General features: G+C 37.7%; 1 protein-coding gene and 2 non-coding genes across 8 annotated transcripts in view; all 3 read left to right on the top strand.

Moving 5' to 3' along the window:
- ZNF624 (zinc finger protein 624) overlaps window positions 1–7,584 on the top strand; it is a 45,071-nt gene extending 37,487 nt beyond the window's left edge. For all 6 annotated transcript variants that reach the window (XM_006735976.3, XM_081805662.1, XM_081805663.1 and 3 more), the window contains one exon: window positions 2,252–7,584. In XM_006735976.3, the coding sequence (XP_006736039.1) occupies window positions 2,252–4,467 (2,216 nt within the window). In that variant the 3' untranslated portion in view covers window positions 4,468–7,584. The remainder of the gene's footprint in view (window positions 1–2,251) is intronic.
- LOC102729136 (uncharacterized) overlaps window positions 1–25,565 on the top strand; it is a 161,858-nt gene that overhangs the window by 74,841 nt on the left and 61,452 nt on the right. The window lies entirely within an intron of this gene.
- On the top strand, window positions 24,788–24,859 carry TRNAW-CCA (transfer RNA tryptophan (anticodon CCA)). The gene has a single exon. It is a non-coding gene; the product is annotated as a tRNA-Trp (tRNA).

Here is a 25,565-nt window from a genome sequence, read left to right as displayed (position 1 = left end):
TATTTGCCTTGGTGGGCTGCTAGGATAAAGGCCGTAACCATCCCCAGTTACCTTAATTCAATTTAACATTTAAGTGAACTGGGTTCTAGGGGTGCCCTCTTTGGTGTCCCTGAATCCAAATCTTTGTCCTTTTTTTTTTAAAGGTTTTATTTTTAAGTAATCTCTACACCAAACGTGAGGCTCGAACTTACAACCCTGAGATCAAGAGTTGCATGGTCTACCAACTGTGCCAGCCAGGCGACCCTCAAATCTTGGTCTTTTTTAAAAAGATTACACTGTGCGGTGGTGGTCTTAAAACTTGCTTGTATATACAATTTGATATTTTACTCTTTTCAAAAAAAATTTATTTGAGAGAGAGTGAGCATGCATGCATGCACAGGTAGGGGGAGAAGCAGAGGGAGAGAATCCTCAAGCAAACCCTCCACTGAGTGTGGAGTCCAGTGGAGGGCTCGATCTTATGACCCATGAGATCATGACCTGAGCCAAAACCCAGGAGTCAGATGCTCACTGACTGAGCCACCCAGGTTCCCCAATATTTTACTTTTTTTTTTTAAAGATTTATTTGAGACCAAACACAAGCGGGAGTGGGAGAGGGAGAGAGAATCTCAAGCAAACTCCACACAGCACAGAGCCCAACTCGGGGCTCAGTCTCACAACTCTGAGATCACAACCTGAGCTGAAACTAAGAGCTGGACACTTAACTGACTCTGCCAGCCAGGCACCCCAATATTTTACTTTTTAAAACACTTTTATACTTTTTTTTTCAAGTAGGCTCCACGTGGAGTCCAAAATGAGGTTTTAACTCACAACCCTGAGATCAAAACCCAAGCTGAGATCAAGAGTCAGATGTTCAACTGACTGAGCCAGTCAGGCGCTCCACACTTTTATACTTGTTTTTGTTTTTTTTTTTTTAAGATTTTTTATTTATTTGACAGAGATAGAGAGTGCACACACAAGCAGGAGGAGAGGCAGAGGGAGAGGGTGAAGCAGGCTCCCCACGGAGCAGGGAGCCAGATGTGGGGCTCGATCCCAGGACCCTGGGATCATGACCTGAGCCAAAGGCAGATGCTTAACTGAGCCACCAGGCGCCCCTGCATTTTTATACTTCTTTTAAATTTCTAATTAACTTTCAGGCAATTATTTCTAAATGTTTAAAAACAAATTGGTGATGTAATGTATGGGGATTAACATAAGAGTAAAAAAAAAATTGGATGGGGGCACCTGGGTGGCTCAGTCGTTAAGCGTCTGCCTTCGGCTCAGGTCATGATCCCGGGGTCCTGGTATCAAGCCCCACATCAGGCTCCCTGCTTGGCAGGAAGCCTGCTTCTCTCTCTCCCATCCCCTCTGCTTGCGTTCCCTCTCTTGCTGTGCCTCTCTCTGTCAAATAAATAAATAAAATATTTTAAAAAATAAATAAAATAAAATAAATTGGATCAAAACCTTTTGTGGATAGTGGAATGTTTCATGACTTTAAAATTCAAGGTGTAAGTAGTTTTGATCTGATTTTTTTACAGACTTTCAGGAATGTTCTTAAGACATAAAAAGGTTGCAAAACTACCCTTGATGATTATTATTACTATTCAAAACATTAATAACTATAAATATTAATTTTGACTAATTTGCTGTTCAACTACTTTCTGAAAAATCGTAGTGTTTTTTTTCCATAAACATCTGTTTAAAAAGTACATACAAAGACTTGAATAAACTACCCTAGGAAATTTGAGAAAGCCCTCATACAAAAAGCCAGCAAGCAAAGAATGAGAACAAAAAGAAAGTATGGTTGGGAACAAATGCCCTCATTTGAGAAAGGCCTCATACAAAAAGCTAGCAAGCAAAGAAGGAGGACAAATAGAAAGTATGGTTGGGAGCAAACAAATGCCTGGTTGTAGAGTAAATGGGAAGCAAGAAAGTAGTCACAACTTTTGAAGAATGATCTGGGGGAAAAAAAAGTTCACTGTAAAGGGAATGAGAAAAGAAGTATTTGAGATCCTTAGATTCTAGGAGGGTTACCATAAATGAATTTTTTTAGTAGGGGAAAAACTGAGTTTACTACTTTGGTTCTTGGTTCAACCAGCCTCCCTCAAACCTACCTCTTTCTTCTTAGAAAACAAGGCCAATTTGCAAGCAGTTAAAACTTCGTATTCATTATCAGCTGAGGTTTCCCTTTTATTATCCTGTTTACTGAGATCTTCCTAGCTTAGGAAATGGGAGTCATTTGATTTGATTTGATTTATTTCTTTTTTTCCCCCAGAGTTGGAGACCAAACATGCAACCAAGAATGTATCAACCGCGGATATTTCTGAAGATGTATCACAAGAGACCATAATAGATAAACTCACAGAGAATGGTCTATGGAACTCCAGAATGGGAGGATTATGGAAATGGAATGAAAGGATATTGAGATTGCAAAATAATCAGGAAAATCATTTAAACCAAAAAATAGTTACTCACAAGAAAATTCCCTCTGGTCAAAGAGGCTTTAGATTTGGATCTATTCTTTTTCCTGAAGCAGGAGTCATAAGAGAAGAACCCCACAGCAAATGCCAAATACGTGAAAATTTCACTGAGAATTTAGATTTGATTACAGATACACATATGGGGAAGAAAATTTGCAAGGATACAGAAGGCAGCAAAGCCATAAGGCCTACTTCAGAACTTACGTTAGGGAAAAAATACAATAATAAAGAAAAGCCCTATAAATGTAGTACATGTGAAAAGTCCTTTCGTTATAGGTCACTACTCATTCAACATCAGAGAACTCACACTAAAGAAAAACCTTATGAATGTAATGAATGTGGGAAAATGTTCAGCCAGCCTTCATATCTCAGTCAACATAAAAAAATTCACACTGGAGAAAAACCTTATAAATGTAATGAATGTGGAAAGGCCTTCATTGCTTCTTCATCACTTATGGTACATCAGAGAATTCATACGAAGGAGAAACCTTATCAATGCAATGTCTGTGGAAAATCTTTTAGCCAGTGTGCTCGCCTTAATCAACACCAGAGAATTCAAACTGGAGAAAAACCCTATAAATGTAGTGAATGTGGGAAAGCTTTCAGTGATAAATCAAAACTTGCAAGACATCAGGAAACTCACAATGGAGAGAAGCCCTACAAATGTAATGATTGTGGGAAAGCCTTTAGGAATAAGTCATATCTTAGTGTACATCAGAAGACCCATACTGAAGAGAAACCATATAAATGCAATGAATGCGGGAAATCTTTCAAGAATACCACAATTTTTAATGTCCATCAGAGAATTCATACTGGAGAGAAACCCTTTAGATGTAATGAATGTGGGAAAGCCTACAGAAGTAATTCAAGCCTTATTGTACATATAAGAACTCATACTGGGGAAAAACCCTATGAATGTAATGAATGTGGGAAAGCATTCAATCGTATAGCAAATTTCACAGAACATCAAAGAATTCATACAGGAGAAAAACCTTATAAATGTAATGAGTGTGGGAAAGCATTCATTAATTATTCATGCCTTACTGTACACCACAGAATGCATACAGGAGAGAAACCTTATAAATGTAATGAGTGTGGAAAGGCCTTCATGCGTTCTTCATCCCTAATTATACATCAGCGAATTCATACTGAAGAGAAACCTTATCTATGTAATGAATGTGGGGAATCTTTCAGAATAAAATCACACTTAACTGTACATCAGAGGATTCATACTGGAGAGAAACCATATAAATGTAATGAATGTGAGAGGGCATTTACCAAAATGGTAAATCTCAAAGAGCATCAGAAAATTCATACTGGAGTGAAACCTTATAAATGCTATGATTGTGAAAAATCTTTCAGGACTAAGTCATACCTTATTGTACATCAAAGGACACATACTGGAGAAAAACCATATAAGTGTAATGAATGTGAGAAAGCTTTCACTAATACATCACAACTTACTGTACATCAAAGAAGGCATACTGGAGAAAAACCCTATAAATGTAATGAGTGTGGGAAGGTTTTCACAAGTAACTCAGGCTTTAATACACATCAGAGAACGCATACGGGAGAGAAACCATTTAAGTGTAATGACTGTGGGAAAGCATTTAGCCAGATGGTACATGTCACAGAACATCAGAAAATCCACAGTGGAGAGAAACCCTATAAATGTGATGTCTGTGGAAAAGCCTTTAGGAGGGGTTCATACCTAACAGTGCATTGGAGAACACATACTGGAGAAAAACCCTATACATGCAAGGAATGTGGAAAAGGTTGCATCACCCTATCGCAGCTAACTCTACATCAGAGAATTCATACTGGGGAAAGGCCCTATAAATGTGAAGAATGTGGGAAAGCCTTCAGAACCAACTCAGACTTTACTGTACATCTGAGGATGCATACTGGAGAAAAACCCTATAAATGTAATGAGTGTGGAAAAGCCTTTAGGAGTAGCTCAAGCCTTACTGTACATCAAAGAATACATCAAAGAGAAACTCAGCTAATATAAAGATTAATAAATCATTCATCCAGATGCCAACTCCACAAGAAGAATCATAAACTGTGTCTTTTATGAATGTGGGGAAACTTCCAGGAGCAGTTCACCAGAAAATACACACTTAAGAGATACTTTAGAGGGGGCACCTGGGTGGCTCAGTCGGTTAAGCATCTACCTTCAGCTCAGGTCATGATTCCAGGGTCCTGGGTTCAAGCCCCACATCGGGCTCCCTGCTCAATGGGGAGTCTGCTTCTCCCTCTGCCCCTCCCCCTGCTCTTGCTTTCTCTCAAATAAAGAAAATCTTTTAAAAAGAGAGAGATACTTTAGAAACATAAGAATGTGGTAAAGCATACAGTCATATTAAATCTTAGAAGTTCTAAGAAAATTCACAATAGAGAAAAATAATGGACAAATGAAAGTATTCATCCAGATTTCATACTTTATTCACTTAACAAATCATCTTCAATGAATTGCCTATGTATTTTTTGCCTATTTTTCTATTGGTTTGTCTTTCTTATCAATCTGGAGGTGCTCTTTATATATTTGAAATATTAATCCTTTTTCATGTGTGTTGCAAATTTTTTTAATCTAGTGATTGTCTTTATGCTTTTTTATATAGTAAAAGAGTTTAACATTTTAATTTTTCATAGTAAGATATTTATACATTTTCCTTTTAGATTGTTAATTTACTCTTTTAGTTAAAAGGGTTTCCTTAATCCGTAGGTTATACAATAGTCTCCTAAATTTGTTTACATTAAAGTCTTTAATCCGTCTGGACTAGATGGCCAGTCATAGAAGAGTAAATGGCCATTAATCTCTGAAAATGTTATGAACCTAAGGAGTACTCAGGGAAATGCAAATTAAGACAACCAATGAGATGTCACTTCCACTTCGTGGAGCTGGCAAAAATTAAGAGATCTTTTGCTAGTGGGTTTTGGGGAACCATCTACTTTTACAAAAAGGTTATATCAACTTATATTTCCACCAGCAATTCAGCAATATATATTTAAAAGTTTTTAAATAAAATTTTAAAATAAAAATACTTTGACCTAGCAGTCTCAATTTGGGAATCTGTCCCCACAGAAATAACATCATCAATGCATAAAAATACAAATAAGGAGTTCCATCGAAGTATCGTTTGTAGAGACAAAATAGAAAACCAAATGGAGACAAAGTGAATGCCCATTGATGGGGGAATTGTGATATAACCATTCTATGGAACAGCATGAGAGTAATTTTTAAAATTAGTTATTTCTACATTAGTTGATCTCAAGGTATTTCCACAAATTTTAATAACTAATTGCTTTATTACAGAGCTTTATGTGTACAGGATTTTATTTTTGTTAATGATTATACCCATTTATGTATATATGTGTATATGTGTTGAGCATGGAAACAAGTATATATACCAGAAGAATATATACCAGGCTGTTATTATTGGTTAGCTTGAAGGGAGGGAGAAAAGTAGGGAGATAAATGGGGGAAAGGACTGGAATTTTTTTTTTTTAAATTTAAATGCAGCATGTATGGCTTAAAACTCAATGTAAAACTGTATTTGTGTGAACTTTTGAGAACCATGAATGAAAGGATGGTCTCCAAAAAGTTAATGATTGTTTTAGAGTGGTGGAGTATCCAGTATTTTTTGTTTGTCTGACTTCTGCACTTTTCTGTAATTCATAAGTTTTTCTTTTCAAAGAGCATGTAATATTAACATAAGCAGGAAAAACCTATTTTACTTGTGGAGGTAATTCACTGGACACCTGTTATGTACCAAGAGTTACCCTAATACATTGGCAAGGTAGGGGCAGTCGTGGATCTAAGAGCATGGGAATTGGTTCTGATGCTGCCTAGATTCCAAAGAAGTTACCCAGCACTTCATTCCCTCTACACTTTTGGTTGCATTTGGAGGAGGTAGTAATTTCAGACAAATAGAAAACATATCCAAGAGTATCTGGGACTTGCATCCAGGCTATAGACTAGAGGTCTGCAAGCCTCACCTTCAACATGACACTGAAGAAAATGTCACAATGGTGAAAAGTTCCATGTATAGCCTCACAGAACATTCCGTGATGGATTATAGAGAGAGGAAACAGCCAACGATACCCAAGTCCATAAATGAAGTCTTGGAAGTTCTGGAAATACTAAGAGTCCTGGAACAAAAATGAGAACCTAGAGGCTGCAGCCCTGATACCAAAAGACCCTAACAGACCATGGACATGATGAGCTATGCTTCAGTGGAGGCTGAAGAAAAGGGAATCCAATACCCCTCCCACGATGTTAGAATATGTATCTATTTAATATTGGGAAGTGGATATTGGACAAATGATATGAGCTCCCTCCCATTACAAGTGCATAATTTGACACTTTAAAATGACCATCTGATTCCATTTTAATAGTGGAACTTACAAACTGTTACCAAGAAACATACCTCCTTTGGATGTAATATACCAGTTTCTGATTGGAAAGTTTGAGAGTTAAACCTTTAAATACTACCCCTAAAAGACCCTGCTTTTAAAGAGTTGACATAACTTGATGCCTAGTCTGTTGGCTGCTCCTTTCTACTTCCTAACCCTTACCACACGTAAAACCCTCTTCCCTGCCTTAGAGCGAAGCATTTCAAGAAGAGGAGCATGGTCAGGCTCAAGTGACATAACTGAAGAGTGTCCACAGGGTTAGGGGATGGAGATGACACAAGCCACCTTTACTAGAGCAATTTCAATGGAGAGGAAAGGCGACAAAGCCTGATTCTAGTGTGTGGCAGTAAACCTATTTATAGGTTTAATTTGTATTTCCTTTGTGGCTAATGATACTGAATCTCCTTTTAGGTGCTTATTGGCTTTTTGAATATCCTCTTTTGAGAAGTGCCTTTTCAAGACTTTAGCCCATGTTTTTTAATTGGGAACTCTTTGTTCATTTGTAGGATTCTTTGTATATTCTGGGTGCAAGGTACTTTTTAGACACTTGTGTTACAAACATCATCTCTTCATCTCCAGCTTGCCTTGATGTCCTTTGATGAATAGAAGACTTTAATTTTAGTGAACAACTAATCAGTCTTTTATGATTAGTGTTTTTTGTGCCCAGTGTAAGAAATTTTTTCCTAATCCAAAGTCATAAAGATATTTTCCTACATTCTCTTCTGCACTTTTCACTTTTAGGTCTACAATCCATCTGAAATTAATTTTTATGTGTGGTGTGGGGTAAAGGTCAAATTAGTACTTTCCGTACAAATATACAATTTATTTGACATCATTTAATTGAAAAGGCCACCATCTCCTTTCCCCCTTGTGTTGTAGTGGTATTATGATAAATCTGATGATCGTATATGGGAGTCTATTTCTAAATTATCTATTCTGTTCTTTTATTCCATTGAACACCAAATGTTCTTAGGGTAAACAGATTTACAGTAAGTCTTGACATCTGGCGGTATATGTCTTCTAATTTTGTTCTTGTTCAAAATTGTCACTGCAATTCTAGATCCTTGGCATTTTCATATACATCCTTGAATGATTTATTTTTTCAATTGTTCCACACCGAAAAGTTGAGATTTTAATGGGCATTACATCAAATATATAATTTTAGAAGAATGGACACTTTAACAATATTGAGACATCCAGTCTATGGGCATGTTATACCTTTTCATTTATACACATCTTTTAATCAGCAATTTTTGTATTTTTTCAGTGTAGAAATTTTGAACATTTTTATTTGGTCTTATGTATTCAGTGTTTTGACGTTATAAATGCTATTATCTTAATTTAGCTTACAGATTTCTACCAATTTATATCAAATATATACAGTTATCCTTGAACAACACGGGTTTGAGCTGTGCACGGATTTTTTTTTTTTTCAATAAATATATTGGAAAATTTTTTGAAGATTTGGGACAATTTGAAAAACTCACAGATGGACCATGTAAGCTAGAAATATTGAAAATTTAAGCAAAATATGCACAAAATATATGTGGAAAATAGTCTTTTATCACTACCATAAAATATACACAAATCTATTATGCAAAGTTAAAAATTGTCAAAACTTACACACACAAGCAGACCATACATGACGCCATTTGCACTTGAGACAAATGTAAACAAAAAGATGCAGCAGTGATAACTGTATAAAATTAACTGTAATCCATCTGTACTTCTGTAATAATTTTGTATCCACCTGCTGCTATGGCCTTAAGCTCAAGTGTTGTATACACTTAAAATGCTGTGTGACACTGTCACTGAGCAGTTCATCTCTGATAAATTGTATATTACAGTAAAAAGTCATCTCTCACAGTTCACCTATTTTTCATCATGTTTAGTGAAACATTGTAAACCACAAATAACACCATGGAACCCATAACACCAAGAGCCCCTAATGATGCTGGAAGTGCTCCCTAAAAGCATAGAAGTCATGACATTATAAGAAAAAGTTGAATTGCTTGATAGGTACCGTAGATCAAAGGCCACAGCTGCAGTTGCCTGCCATTTCAAGATAAATGAATCCAGTATAAGGATCACTATAAAAAAAAAAAATTCATGAAGCCATCACTGCAGCTAAGCCAGCAGGTGTGAAAACTTTGCACTTTTTGTGAAATACCTTTTTATCATACTGAAAATGCAGATTTTATGTAGGTGCAGAACTGTTATAAGTAAAGCATAGACTATAGACTCATACGATTTGAGAAAAAGCGAAGTCTATACGGCAACTTCAAAAGAAAAAGGAAGATGAAGGATCTAAAGCTGGAGAATTTAATGCCGCAATGGCTGGTTTGATAATTCTAGAGGTTTGGCTTTTAAAATGTCAACAAGAGAAGCAGCTTCTTCTTACCATGAGGCAGCAGATTAGTTCCCAGACACCATTAAGGAAATCACTGAGAAGGAATATCAATCTGAAAAGGTTTTTTTTATTTTATTTTTTTTTAAGATTTTATTTATTCATTCATGAGAGACAGAGAGAGAGAGAGAGGCAGAGGGAGAAGCAGGCTCCCAAGGAGCAGGGAGCCCGATGCGGGACTCGATCCCAGGACCCTGGGATCATGACCTGAGCCGAAGGCAGACGCTTAACCATCTGAGCCACCCAGGCGCCCAATCTGAAAAGGTTTTTAATGCAGACAAAAGTGCACCATTCTGGAGAAGAAAAAAAAAAATGCCACAAAAGACATTAGGAAGAGAAGCAAATACCAAGATTTAAGGCATCGAGGGATAGGTTAGCTACCGTTCTGCGCAAATGTAGTTGGGTTTATGCTCAGAACTGCCCTTATCTGTAAAGCTGCTAACCTTTGCAGCTACCAGTCTTTGGGTTGGACAACAAGAAGGCCTGGACAGCAAGAACTGCCACCCCCCCCCCTTTTTTTTAGGAACTTTGTTTCCATTGGTTCCAACAGTGCTTTGTCCCTGAAGTCAGGAAATACCTTGCAAGTAAGGAACTGCCTTTTTTTTTTTTTTTTTTTTTTTTTAGATTTTTATTTATTTATTTGAGAGAGAGAATGAGACAGAGAACATGAGAGGGAGGAGGGTCAGAGGGAGAAGCAGACTCCCCGCCGAGCAGGGAGCCCGATGTGGGACTCGATCCCGGGACTCCAGGATCATGACCCGAGCCGAAGGCAGTCGCCTAACCAACTGAGCCACCCAGGCGCCCAGGAACTGCCTTTTAAAGTTCTTTTGATACTGGACAGGTCCTTGGCCACCCAGAACCTCATGAGTTCAACACTGAATGTGTCAAAGTAGGCTGTTTGCCCCCAAACACATCTCTAATTCAGCCCCTAGACCACGGGTTCATAAGGACCTTGGGAGAGCCCTGATAGAATATCAAAAAAATCTGGAAGGATTACACCACTGAAGATGCCGTTGTTATAGAAAAAGCTGTGCAAGCCGTCAATCCTGAAACAGATTCCTGCTGGAGAAACTGCACATCAGCTTATCATCACAGGTAAGTAATTTTTCAAAAAATGTAACAAGATTTCCAGTACTGTATTATGACTATGACTGTAATACGGTATGCCATAAAAATTTTATAGCAATTTATTCATTAGTATATAGGCTAGGCTACCATGACACAATCTTATTATACTGGGCTACCATAAAGCAATCATATTGCTGCTTTTTGTTTTTAATGCGTGATGTGTAATACCTGTAAATAAATGTACATTTTTTGCACATTATCTTTTCATTTTTGAGGTCTACTGTTAAATAATACATATCACACCACAGTGTTTTGTATCATAAGACAATATTGATGTAGGCACTGACAGATGATTCACCTTGTAAACAGATCATGTAAAATTATAGCATCAATAATTATAGTACAGTTCTGTAAATGTATTTTCTTATGATTTTATTAACACTTTATTTTCTGTAGTTTATTATAAGAATATAGTATGTAATGCATATAATACACAAAATATGTGTTAATTGACTGTTTAGTGTTATCAGCAAGGCTGTTGATCAGTAAGAGGCTATTACTAGTTAAGTTCTTGGAGAGTCAAAAGTTATATGTGGGTTTTTTAGTGGGGGGTGTCAATACCCCTAATATCCACATTGTTCAAGGGCCAACTGTATAAATGATACACATACCTTATATATTACAGTATATTATATGTATTATAGTATACTATTACATATAACATATAATGGATATATATCATACCCAAAGGAATGAACAAACTTCATAATACAAACTAGCCTATCCAGTGGCCTTGATAAATTCACTTGTTAATTTTAATTGTTTATTTTATTGGACTTTGTATACAAAATGTCATCTGCAATGAAGTTTTTTTACTTCATCCTTTCCTATTTTTATACCATTTTTTCTTGCTTTTTTGCACTAGAAGTTACCATCAAAAGTAGTGAATGTGGACATCCTTGCCTTTTTCCCAGAATTTAAAAGAAAACCCTAAATATTTTACCACTGAGTGTGATATGAGGTGTAAATTTGTTTGTAGGTAATCTCTTTCAGATTAAGAAAGTTTTCCTCAAATCCTAGTTTGCTGAGACTTGTCATCATGAACAGGTATTGAATTTCACCAAATACATTTTTTTTTAAAAGATTTTATTTATTTATCTGACAGAGAGAGACACAGCGAGAGAGGGAACACAAGCAGGGGGAGTGGGAGAGGGAGAAGCAGGCTTCCCGCAGAGCAGAGAGCCCGATGCGGGGCTCGATCCCAAGACCCTGGGATCATGACCTGAGCCGAAGGCAGACGCTTAACGACTGAGCCACCCAGGCGCCCCTTTACTTCCCCTATTCTTTTTTTTTTTTTTTTAAGATTTTATTTATTTGACAGAGAGAGACACAGCGAGAGAGGGAACACAAGCAGGGGGAGTGGGAGAGGGAGAAGCAGGCTTCCCGCCGAGCAGAGAGCCCGATGCGGGGCTCGATCCCAGGACCCCAGGATCATGACCTGAGCGGAAGGCAGATGCTTAATGACTGAGCCACCTAGGCGCCCCTCACCAAATACATATTTTGCATCTGTTGAGATTACCATATAGCTTTTCTCATTCTGTTAATGTGGTTGAATTATATGGACTGATTTTTTTCATTTAAAAAATTGTCATAAAAATGCACATAACATAAAATTTACCCTCTCAACCATTTTTAAGTGTGCAGTTCAGTGAAATTAAGTACATTGATATTGTCGTGCAACCATCCATATCCAAAACTCTTTTCATCTTTCTAAGCTGAAACTCAATACCCATTAAACAATAACTCCCCATCCCTCCTCCCCTCAGCCCCTCCCTGGAAACTGTGATTCTATTTTCTTTATTTGTGAATTTGATTATGTTAGGTACCTCATGTAAATATTTGTTCTTTTGTGACTGGCTTATTTTGCGTAGCATATGTTCCCAAAATTCATCCAAAGGATTGATTTTTGAAAGTTAAGGCAATCTTCCACTCCTGGAACAGATTCCATTTGGCCCTTGTATATTATCTTTCTAATATATTATTGACTTACATTTTTAAATTTTTATATAGGACTTTATGTCTATGTCCATGTTGTTTTGTATGTTTCCTTTCTTGTGGTAGCTTTTTCAGGGATTATTATCAGAATAATGCTGGTCTTATAAAATTAATTGAGATTCACATCCCTTTATTTTGTCCCCCAGAAGAGTTTGTGTAAAACTGTGCATTATTGGTATTGGTATTATTCTTCTATAAGTGTTTCCTATAAAAATCACCAGTAAAACTATCTGAGTCAGGAGTTTTCTGTGTAGGAAAATTTTAAATTATAGATTCAATTACTACAAATAGACGGACTACTGATATTTTCTATCTCTTGTGTCAGTCTGGTATTTTTTCATTTATCCGTATCATTTCATTGAAATATCTAATTCTTACATTTAAATAATTTGTATCTGTTTGTTGTATTTTTAATATCTGGAGAATCTATAGCAATATTCTCTTTTCTGTCTTGGTATTATAACTTGTGTAGTCTCTTGTTTTCTTGATTAGGCATTCTAGGGATTTAACACTTGATTAATCTTTTCAAAAGAACACCTCTTGACTACTGTATAGCTAATTTCTTTTTCACTGGTTCATGCTCTTTTATAATAACATCAACCTAATTTATATAATTTTTTTAAAAGATTTTATTTATTTATTTGACAGAGAGACACAGCGAGAGAGGGAACAGAAGCAGCGGGAGTGGGAGAGGGAGAAGCAGGCTTCCCGTGGAGCAGGGAGCCCGATGCGGGACTCGATCCCAGGACCCCGGGATCATGACCTGAGCCGAAGGCAGACGCTTAATGATTGAGCCACCCAGGCGCCCCAAAGCAACCTAATTTAAATGAGCAAAATTTTTAAACAAATATTTCACGAGAGAGTAATAAATGACCATTAGACACATGAAAGACTATCTACTTTATTTTAATTTCATCCACTGGGGTTTTTTTCTAGCTTCTTGAAATTAAATCTTAGAAAACTGATTTTTTTCAACCTTTCTTTTTGGCTAGTATTTTCATTTAACAGTCTAAATTTCTCATAAGAACCCATCTCACTGCATCCAGGGGAGGTTTTTATCACCTTTACTGAGACATAATTTACATATGATAAGTTGCACTAAATTTAACTTTACATTTTTGATGAGTTTGGGTAAATATACACTTGAATCAAGAAGTATAACATTTTCATCACCCCAAAACTGTCCTGTATCCCTTCCCAGATGATTCTCCCCACCTCTGACTCCAAGAAACCATTAATCTGCTTTCTGCCACAATATATGAGAATTATCTTTTCTAGAATTTTATACCAGTGGAATTACATTGTATATACCGTTCTGTGCCTACCTTCTTTTGCTCAGCTTAAATTATAAGATTTATTTATGTTGTGTATTATGTTGCATCCCACTGTATTAATATATCACTATTTATTTATGTACCCATTGATGAACATTTGGATTGTTTCCACTTTGAGACTATTATGAATAAACCTGCTATGAACATCCATGCATAAGTTTTTATGTTTTCCATACATATTTCCATTTCCAACCTATTTCCATTTTTATTATATAAATACCTAGGTTTGGAATTGCTGGGTCATATGGTAAATATATCTTTATAAGAAACTGCCAAGTTGTTTTCCCAAGTACTTGGTAGCATTTTGCAAGCCACCAACAATGTACGTGTGTTTCAGTTACCCCTAGTCTTGCCAACTTGGGGCATTGTCATTCTTTACTGAGTCTAATGTGTATAGTAATACTTCATGGTGGTTTTAGTTTGCATTTTTCTGATGATTAATTGTGTTGAACATCTTTCATGTGTTTAATGGTCATATATCTCTCTCGTGAAGTATTTGTTTAAACTTTTTGCCCATTTTTTTGAGGGGGGGTAGGGGGAGAGGGAGAGAGAATCCCAAGCAGGCTGCATGCCTAGTGCAGGGCCCGATGCCAGGCTCAATCTCACACCCTGAGATCATGACCTGAGCTGAAATCAAGAGTTGGTTGCTCAACTGACTGAGCCACCCAGGTGCCCCCAATTTTTTGCCCATTTAAATTAGGTTGTTGTTATAATAATAATGTTGTTATAATTATTATCATTATCATTACAGTCTAGATACAAGTCCTGTGTCAGATGTATGTGTCATGAATATTTTCTCCCAGTCTTCAGCTTCCCTTTTCATTTTTCTTAGTGGTGTCTTTTGAAGATCAGATATTTTTTATTGTGAAGGCTATTAGCTTAATATTTCTTTTTTATGAGTCATGTTTCTTGAGTCCTACGTAAGAAATATTCACTTGCCCTATGGTCCTTAGGATTTTTCTCCTGTATTTTCTTCTAGAAGTTGTATGACTTAGATTTTATATACCAGCCTATGATTGATTTTGAGTTAATTTTTCTGTGTACAGATTTTGCTATATTGTATTTTTATTATCCTTCAGTTAAAAATATTTTATAAGCTTTAGTATAATTTCTGCCTTTACAATTGGGTTATTTATAAGTGTGTTGTTTAATTTTAAAGAATTTGTGGATTGATTATTTATTTATTTATTTATTTATTTTAGATTTCTAGTTTAATTCCACTGTGACTAATGAACACACTGCATTATTTCAATCATTAGAAATTTGTTGATAATTTATGGCCCAGCCTGTGATCTATTTTGGTAAATGCTCCATGATCACATGAAAATTGTGTGGAAATAAGAATTTTTCACTTGAAATTCCTGCAGTTAGATATAATGTTCTATAAATATAAATTAGATCAAGGTGGTTAGTAGTGTTCTTCAAGTCTGTATTCTGACTTTTTCTGCTTGTTCTATCAGCTACTAAGAATGTTGTCTTCAGGGGCACCTGGGCGGCTCAGTTGTTAAAAGTCTGCCTTCGGCTCAGGTCATGATCCCAACATCCTGGGATCAAGCACCGCATCAGGCTCCCTGCTTGGCAGGAAGCTTGCTTCTCCCTCTCCCAGTCCCCCTGCTTGTGTTCCCTCTCTTGCTGTCTCTCTCTCTGTGAAATAAATAAATAAAATCTTAAAAAAAAAAATGTTGTCTTCAGATCTCTATGATTGTGGACTCTCTTAAAAAAAAAAAGAATGTTGTCTTCAGATCTCTATGATTGTGGACTCATCTCTTATTTCTGTCAATGTTTGACTTTATTTTTTGAAGTTGTATTATTCAGTACATATAAACTTAGCATTGTTATATCTTCTTGTTGAGTTGACCCTTGTATTATATATCCTTCTCTACCTCTAGTAATTTTTTTGATATAAATTCTACTTTTTCTGATATTAATATAGTGAAAACAATTTTGTTTTGGTAAGTGTTTTCATGGTGTGGTAGGCAGAATTTTAAAATGGCCCCAGATGCCCACCCCCTCATATACAAGCAGTTCCCAGTTATTCAGTTAAACACCAATCTAGGTGATTTTGTGAAAGGATTTTGCAAATGTAATTAAGGTCCCAAATCAGTTGACTCAAAAATAAAGAAATTACCCTGAGTGGGCCTGACCTAATCAGGTGAGATCTTAAAAAGCATAAGGCTCTTCCTGGTGAAAGAGTTTTGACATATGGGAATTTGATGTAAGTGATATTCTTCATTGCTGGCTTTAAAGATAGAGGGGCTATGTTACAAGAAATGTGGTCATTCTTTAGGAACTGAGAGCATTTTGTGGCTGGGAGCTAGCAGAAAACAAATACCTCAGTTGTGTAACTTCAAGGAACTGAATTTTGCTAACAAGTTGAGTGAGTCTGGAAATTGATTCTTCCCTAGTCTCCATACAAAACTCAACTCAGACTCCTTGATTTCAAACTTTGAAACCTGAGCAAAGAATCCATCATACCATGTTGAACTTCTGATCTACAGAACAGTAAACTAATAAGTAGTTGTTGTTTTAAGCTGTTGTTTGCATTAATGTGTTACGTAGCAGTAGAAAACAAATCCACATGATATAGCTCTTTTTCATTCTTTTACTTTCAACTTATCTGTGCCCATAAATTTAAAATGTGTCTCTTATACGCAGTACGTATTTGGGTCTTATTTTTATCTAGTCTGACAATCTTTGTATTTAAGGGTTTAATCCATTTATATTTATTGTAATTACTAACATATTTAGGTGTATCTGTCATTTTATTTATTTTTTATTTGCTTTATCTGTTACTTCTATTTTTCTTTTCTTGCTTTTCTTTGGACTAATCAAATACATTTCATTATCTCATTTTCATCCTATTCAATTTAATTGTAAATTCATTTATTATTTTGGTGGCTACTCTAGAGCAGTGTTTCTTATAACTATTTTCATAGTAATTCTAAGACATTATTTACCTTTATTACTCTCATTTTTCTCATGAGTTTAGATCGGTGTTTTTCAAAAACTGCATGACATGATATTACAAATGACTTAATGCAAAAAGAGATCTGAGAATTTGGCTATCCTCTATTAAGCCGTTGTTATTGACTGAATTGTGTGCCCCCAAAATTTGTATGTTGAAGTCCTAACACCCAGTACCTAATAATATGACTGTATTTTGAGATAGGGCCTTTAAAGAGATGATAAGTTAAAATGAGGTTGTTAAGGAGGGCCCTAATCACATCTCACAGGTGTTCTTATAAGAAGAGAATATTTGGATTCGCAGAGAGACACCAGGGGTGCACATATATAGAGAGACAGCTGTGCAAAGAGGCAACAAGAGACTGGCTATCAGCAAGCCAAGGAGAAAGGCATCAGGAGAAATCAGCCCTGCAGACATCTTAATCCTGGACTTCTTACCTCCAGAACTGTGAGAAAATTAATATCTATTGTTAAAATCACCTCTGGTGTTTTGTTAGCAGTTCTAGCAAACTAATACAGTCAGGCATTAAGGAGATTTGCAAAAATGTAAAACCATACCACTCTGCACTAATTTTTTGTTTTGAAAATATTATTTTTATTAAAATATTATTTTTTCAATATCATGTCATTGTTTATTGTCAATTTTAATGCATTAATATTTTTATTTTTCCAGTTTTAATTTCAAATATGGTACATATCAATAGATATAACCCACATAAATTAAAGCTCTTTGGCTTCCTCAATAATTTTTAAAAATTGTAAGAGTGTCTTGAGACTGAAATGTTCGAAAATCATTGCCCTTAAAATTCCCTATGAATCTTTGACTCAATAGAGCACTCTTGAAATTAATATTTTAACATTTCAAAGCAATGAAAAAACTAAGTTTAATTCTATTTTCTCCTTGACATTTGTTCCATTGTTACATATTTTATTTCTACATATGTTTTAAATTCCAAAAGATATTATTACTGTTTTTGTGTTAGCAATGTTTGTTGATATTTACTCACATATTTACCTAGTTTTCTTCATTCTTTCCTGAAGTTCCTTGTTCCAAGGAGGATCATTTCCCTTCTGTCTGGTTAATTCTTTTTGACATGTATTATAATTTCCCAGTGGGTTATCTTAGTGTTTGAGTTATTTTTATTTTGCATTAATTTAGAAAGGATATTTTCCCTTGGATTAGGATTCTAGGCTGGCATATTGTTTTTTGTTGTCTTTTTCCTTTCATCACCTAAAATAAAATGACATTGCTGTCGTCTGGCTCCTGCAATTCTTAATAAAAGTCAATTATACATTCTTATTTTTATCTTTTTATAGCTGCTTTTAAGATTTTTATCTTTGCCCTTGGTTTTTATAAGTTTTTATAAGAACATTTTATTTTATTTTAAGTAAACTCTACACCCAAGGTGGGACTCAAACTCATGACCCCAAGATCAAGAGTTGCATGCTCTACTGACTGAGCCAGCCAGGTGCTCCCCATTTTTATAAGTTTTAAAGTATATGCCTAGGTGTGAAGGTCTTTTTGGTTTATGTTTAAATCCCATTTACAGTTTGTAGAGCTTCTTGAGACTGTGCTATAATGTTTTTCATGAGTATGAGGAAATTCTCAGCCAGTGTTCCCTTAAATATTGCTTTGCCCCATTTTCTCTCTCCCTCATTCCAGGATTCCAATTATATATAAATTAGAACTTTCACATGTTCCAGATGCCTTTTAAGGTTTTCTGTATTTCTCTGTGTGCATCAAACTGGATACTTTCCATTGACTTGCCTTTTCATTAACTAATATCTATTCTGCTATTTTTATTTTGTTTTTATTTTTTAAATTTTATTTTATTTAAATTCAATTAACATATAGTGTATCATTAGTTTCAGAGGTAGAGTTCAGTGATTCATCAGTTGCATATAACACCCAGTGCTCATTACATCACATGCCTTCCTTAATGTCCATCACCCAGTTACGCCATCCCCCCACCCACCTCCGATCCAGCAACCCTCAGTTTGTTTCCTATAGTTAAAAGTCTCTTGGGTGCCTGGGTGGCTCAGTTGGTTAAGCGACTGCCTTCAGCTCAGGTCATGATCCTGGAGTCGCTGGATGGAGTCCCGCATCAGGCTCCCTGCTCACCAGGGAGTCTGCGTCTCCCTCTGACCCTCCCCCCTCTCATGTGGTCTCTCTCTCTCTCTCATTCTCTCTCTCAAGTAAATAAATAAAAAAAAATCTTAAAAAAAAAAGTCTCTTATGGTTTGACTCCATCTCTGATTTCATCTTATTTTTTTTCTCTCCCTTCCCATATCATCCTGTTTTTTTCCTTAAATTCCACATATGAGTGAAATCACATGTCTTTCCCTGATTGACTTATTTCCCTTAGCATAATACCCTCTAGTTCCATCCACATGATCGCAAATGGTAAGATTTCAATTTTTTGATGGCTGAGTAATATTCCATTGTATTATTCTGCTGTTTTTAATCTTCCATTAAACCCATCTCTTTTTTTTTTTTTTTTGAGATTTTATTTATTTATTTGACAGAGAGAAACACAGAGAGAGAGGGAACACAAGCAGGGGGAGTGGGAGAGGGAGAAGCAGGCTTCCCACAGAGCAGGGAACCGGATGCGGGGCTCGATCCCAGGACCCTGGGATCATGACCTGAGCTGAAGGCAGATGCTTAATGACTGAGCCACCCAGGCGCCCCTAAACCCATCTCTTAAATTCTTAATTTTAGTCAGATTTTTTGTTTCTGGAATTTTTTTCTGTCTTTAGATGGATTCTAGGTATCTGCTGAAATTCTCCATTCTTTTCTCAAATTTCTTAAATCTATTGAAAATGTTTACTTTAAAATCCCTGACTATTGGGGCACACTGGGTGTTATACGCAAATAATGAATCATGGAACACTACATCAAAAACTAATGATGTAATGTATGGTGATTAACATAACATAATAAAAAAAATGTGAAAAAAAAAACCTCTACTCAGCAATAAAAAGGAACAAACCACTAACATGGATGAAAACATACTGTGTGAAAGAAACCTTACCAAAAAAAGGACACAAACTGTATGATTTCATTTGTTTGAAATTCTAGAACAGGCAAAAATAATCTATGGTGGGGGACACCTGGGTAGCTCAGGCTTAAGTGTCCAACTCTTGATTTCAACTCAAGTCATGATCTTGGGGTCTTGGGATCAAGCCCTGCATCAGGCTCCCCACTCAGCAGGGAGTCTGCTTTCCCTCTCCCTCTGCTCCTTCCCTGCTGGCATACATGCTCGTGCTCTCTCTCCAAAATAAATAAATCTTTAAAAAAAAATAATCTATGGTGGGAAAAAAATAAGAATAGTCATTCTACCTAGGATTGGGTTTGGGAATTCACTGGAAAGAACCATGAGGGAACGTTCTAGAGTAATGCAATGCTCTATAGCTTGATAGGGCTTGGGTTGCACAAGGATATACATTTGGTAAAATTCAACTAATATACACTTCAGATTTGTGAATTTTATGTTATAAATTTAACCTAACAGGGAAGAAAAGCTTAAAATGTTAAGCTCTAGGTAATGTATTGTTAACCTTACAAATAAAACTGCCAGTTATTTTACCAGCAAAAGATGGGTTTATTCAGGAAGAGCTAAGAATTGCAACCCAAGACCCTCTTTTATAGAGGAAGGGGGCGGGGCTGGGAAGGGCTGTTATAAATTAAAAGTCCATTGGAGTAAACTTGGAATCCAAAGTATAGGGACTTCTCATTGGCTGATCTGTGACTGTATCTCATTGACTGGGCTGTTGCCAAGAGGTGGAGCAGGGAGAAATCTTCCTTCCTCCTGGTCTCGCCCCTCCCATTTCATTCTAAATGAGGTTTCCTTTTATTAATTTTCACAGTGTATATACTGAAATATTTAGGAGCAAGTGTACTGATGTCTGCAATTTACTTTGAAGTCCATCAAAAACTAAGATGGACTGATGGATAAATGAATAAATATGTGATAAAGTAAGTATAGCAAAATGTTAATAGTACAATTTGGAAACGTATATAGGAGCCTACTGCAAATATTTCAACTTGGATGTATGTTAGAAATTTTTCCTAATAAGATATTGGAAAAAGTAAAGCTATGGGTTTTTGGTGCTAGCAACATGGAGTAGCTGGAATCAACTACACCCATACAAAATATAATAAGGCACTAGACAACAAGTAATTCAGGGCTGTGATCACCCCCACCCTTTTATTTTATTTATTTATTTATTTATTTTGCTTTATTGAGGTATAGTTGACAAAATTGTAAGATATTTATTTATTTATATTTTAGAGAAAGAGCATGCATGAGTAGGGGGAAGGGGCAGAGAGAGAGGGAGGGAAAGAATCCTAAACAGACTCCATGCTCAGCACAGAGCCCAATTCAGGGCTCAGTCTCACGACCCTGAAATCATGACCTGAGCTGAAATCAAGAGTTGGAGGCTTGACTGACTGAGCCACCCAAGCGTCCCTAAAATTGTAAGATATTTAAAGTGTATAATGTATACATCATGAAAAGATTCTTCGAGTTAATGAACACATCCATCACTTCACATATTTAACTTTTTTTTTTTTTTTTTGGTGAGAACATTTAAGTTCTACCCTCTAAGCAAATCATACAGTAGAGTGTTATCAACTATAGTCACCATGTTATACATTAAATCCTCAATCTTATTCATCTTAGAACTGAAAGTTTGTATCCTTTTACCACACTCTTCCTATTTCCTCCACCCATCCACCCCCCACAACTACTTTGGGCTGTGATCCTTGGTAAAAGGAAAGCATACGAGTTGAGCCCACATCTTTCCTGGCTTTCACACTGGTAACATTTCTTGAACCAGTGGAGAAAGTTGAAGCCCAAAAGGGAACAGCATCTCACTGGGGAGGGAAAGCAAAGACCGAAGTTTAGGAATTGTGATGTGGATTTAAGAGGCACAGTGACAGAGAAGGGAGAACTAGAGAGAGGCCACTTTGGAAATATGCATGGAAAATTGCCCTTGGGTCCATGGCAACTCCTGCACTGTATGTGTAAGAGACTAGACTCCAAGAGGCCTGGTGGAGAGTAGTTGTTGGGAGCCTGAGAAGTGGGTGGACATACATGAGGAAACATGATGCAATTTGGGCCCAACCAAAATGAATAGACTTTGGTGAACACTCAGGGCATTGAGACCCCAGAAAGTCCACACTCAATGAGTAAGGACCACACTATTAGAATAAGGGCCATGCCCAAGTGATAAAGACAAAACTAAAATAGACATAGCTTAATAAAATCTAAAACCAACCTTTGGCCAGATTTAGAGGATCCACTGGTAATTGAATTGTCTGCCAGAATAAGTCTTTAGAGGAAGATAACATTTAAAGCATGTACAATTTATCACCCACATTGCCTAGAAAAAAAAATTAATCAGAGTGCAGAAAAGAGAAAAAATAGGTGAGTGATAATAAAGAGAATAGCAATAAATCCAGGAATGATCCACATAGTGGAGTTGGCAGTCAAGAGCTTCAAAATTGCTATGATTCATATGTTTTTAAAAAACAGAATTCGAGGAAATCTCTATCAAAACAGTAGCTAAAAACAAGCTAAAGAAGAGAGACACTTCAGTAACTACACACAACAAGGAACACAGCCTTTGCCAAAAATAGTTTGGAAAAGTCACTGAACAAACCAACTACTACAACCTTCAACAATTAAAAAACAGCAAACCCTGTGAAGGGGGAGAATCTGATTTCCACTTGATTTTAAAAAATCTCTACCTGACTTTTTGGTAGATGTTAATTCTACCAAATTGATAAACCACAGTTTATCCATATAGTGGAATATTATTTGGCAACAAAAGGGAATGAAGTATTGATACATGCTGTAACATGGATGAACTTTGAAAATATTATGTAAAAACTGCAGGGAAGTAGTTGAATAAACTAGGCTCACATTCCCAGCATGAAGTACTACATAGTCGTGGGAAAAGAATTGAGGAAGATCTCAATAGACTGATATGGAGTGATTTCCAGGAATCCAGTGAATTCCAGTGATTTCCAAAAGCAACACAGAGTGCAAAATAATTATAGTATGCCATCCTTTACGTAAGGAGATGTAAGAAAATAGACATCTCTCTGCCCATTTGCATAAAAGGATGCAGAAAGGATCAATCAGAAAAGAAAAGATTAGTATCAACAGGGGTGGTTGTTGAGGGAGTGAAAGGAAGGGGGACAATGGGTCTGGGTAGTAAGGATGACAAGGGAGTGATGCAGTTTTTCATACAGCCTTTTTTTTTTTTAAGATTTTATTTATTTTATCGTCAGTTAAGTGGCTACCTTTGGCTCAGGTCATGATCCCTGGGTCCTGGGATCAAGCGCCACGTCCGGCTCCCTGCTCAGTGGAGAACCTGCTTCTCCCTCTCTCTCTGCCTGCCTCTCTGCCTACTTGTGCTTTCTCTCTCTGTGTCAAATAAATAAATAAAATCTTTAAAAAAATAAAATAAAATAAATAAAAATAAAATAATCTAAAAAAAAAGAAAAGGAAACGATATTCTATGGATTAAATCTAAAACTACCTGAGTCTGTATTGATGCAAATGAGTAACTGAATATGTAATATATAAATAAATGGAAAGGAAGAGCTAGCTCTTTGTTATAGAAGGATTATGATGATAAACGTAGAAGGAAAAAGGAAATCACCATTACTATTACCCTAGTAATAGCTGTTGCAGGCAAGGTGGATGCTAAAATTAGTAGGTGCAAGTGTGAGGAGAAACAGGATATTTGCATGGTTTCAAAGCATTTACCCCCAAGTATTTATTAATTACAAAGCAGGAAACAGCATTACATCGGAGAAACAGCAGAAACCATGTTAACTAAACGATCTAAGTTAACATCAGCGGTCGTAAGACATGCTGACAACACGAACCTCCAAGCGTGACGTGCTGGGAAGGTCACAACATCATTTCTTTGGGGTTGGGGCCACGCTGCGAAGGAAAAAGGGAGGGATAAGGAACCACCCGCACATGAAAAGTGACTTTTACAAAAGCAAACTATAGTGTTCACGGATGCACGTTTGAGTGATAAAACTATAAAGAAAAGCAGCGGGGGGCGCCTGGGTGGCTCAGTCTGTTGAGCGATCCACTCTTGATCTCAGCTCAGGTGTTGATTTCAGAGCCCCGGGTTCAAGCCCCGCGTTGGGCTACGCGCTGGGCGGAGCCTACTTTAAAAAAAAAAAAAGAGGAAAAGAAAAGCAGGGAAGTGATTACCATTAAGGTGGAGAGTGGTTGCTGCTGCGGGGAGGGGGGAGGGGGGAGGGGGGAGGGGGCGGCTGTGGACCCGCGGAGGCTTTGGGGGTGAGTGGTGGGCAGGTTCTGTTTTTTGACCTGGCTGGCGGTGGCCTGGGTGTTCCCTTGGCTCATTAAGCAACACCCGTGCGTTTTGTGCAGTTTTCTGAAACCGTGCTGTTTTTAACAGTCCCCAAGCTTTAGTTGGACACTTGTGAATACCTGGGAAGAAGAAAATGTGGAAATACATCAAAATGCAATCAAAGAACTCACTGATTTCAAGTTTTGTTACACTCTTCTATAATATCCAAATTTTCAAAAATGAGTTTTAGTTTTATAACTGGGGGTGGGTCGAGGGGGGAGGGGCTCACGATCGTTCTATTTTTATGCTAAGTTCCAAAGTCACTTGGGTTTTTCCCCCTTGACTCCTGTCCGTGGGGCCGAGCGTCCTCCCAACCCTCACTTCCTGGCGCTCAGCTGCTTGCGGGTTTCGCGGCCGCTTCCTCCCAGCCGCCGGCCTCCCGGGGACCGGGTCCCCGCCGGGTCCCCATCGCCGGTGGCCCCCGGAGACAGCAGCCCGGGAGGCTCCAGGGCCCCCGGGGCCGCCGCGCCCGGCTTGGAGCCCGACCGTCCCCCGCAGAGGCAGGTGGTGGTGGCGGCGGCGCCCGGGCCCCGGCCCTGCGGCGGGGAGCCCCGGCCCTCGCGGGGTGCAGCCGTCCGCCCTGCAGCTCACTGGGAAAGCGCAGGAGCGACGCAGGGACGCGCCGGGGCGGGGGGGGGGGGGTGTAGAATGGAAGAGCCTTAAGAGATCAAAAGTCATTCTTGTCCGGTGACCTCGTGGCGCAATGGTAGCGCGTCTGACTCCAGATCAGAAGGTTGCGTGTTCAAGTCACGTCGGGGTCACGGCCACCCGTTTTCCCTCCCACGCAAAGAAATGGGAGGTTTGGGTCATTTGTAATTTCGTCCCTGCAAGGACGCCAAGGGCCCTCCTGCTCCTAACTCCCTTGCAGCAAAGAAGCTAGAGAAAAAAAGCCCATCAGGGGACGGGCGGTGTCGTTTTCCTGGCCGGGGGCGCTGATTTGGGCAACACCAGAAGGCGCTGCCTGGAGCTTGGGCACCTCGGTGGGGACTCCCCTCCGGACAGGGGACCCTGCCCACCTGCCCCGTACCGCTCGCCCACCCCACCCCAGTCACGAAACTTGCCACCAGAAGGGCAATTTTTTAAAAAGACCAACCACACAATAGAAAACAGGTACAGAAAAGAAACGTACATTGTTTTGAAACATATGAAAAGAAACAACTCTCATAATTAAAGCAATGCAAATTACAACGTCAATGAGCTGTTTTTCACCTATGAGATTGGTTAGCCTATGATCCAAAACCCGATAGGAAATTGCATTGCTCGCAGCCTTAAAGCCATGAAGAACAGGGCATAAGCCCAGGAATGGAGGAAACTGAAAGAGTTCTAAAAGAATATTTTTCACTCGGCCATTTTAGAAAAGCAAGAAAAATCTTGCTTCTGTTCTTTTTGTTCTAGACTTTTTCCGGGAATGTCATTTACCCTCCCATATGGTGGATAATTACCGCCAAATGGACGGATAATTAGGTT

Source organism: Leptonychotes weddellii, chromosome 15 (genome assembly GCF_054177405.1).
Source record: "Leptonychotes weddellii isolate Sample4059 chromosome 15, ASM5417740v2, whole genome shotgun sequence".
Classification (NCBI taxonomy): Eukaryota; Metazoa; Chordata; class Mammalia; order Carnivora; family Phocidae; genus Leptonychotes; species Leptonychotes weddellii.
This window is presented reverse-complemented; position numbering and strand designations above follow the sequence as displayed.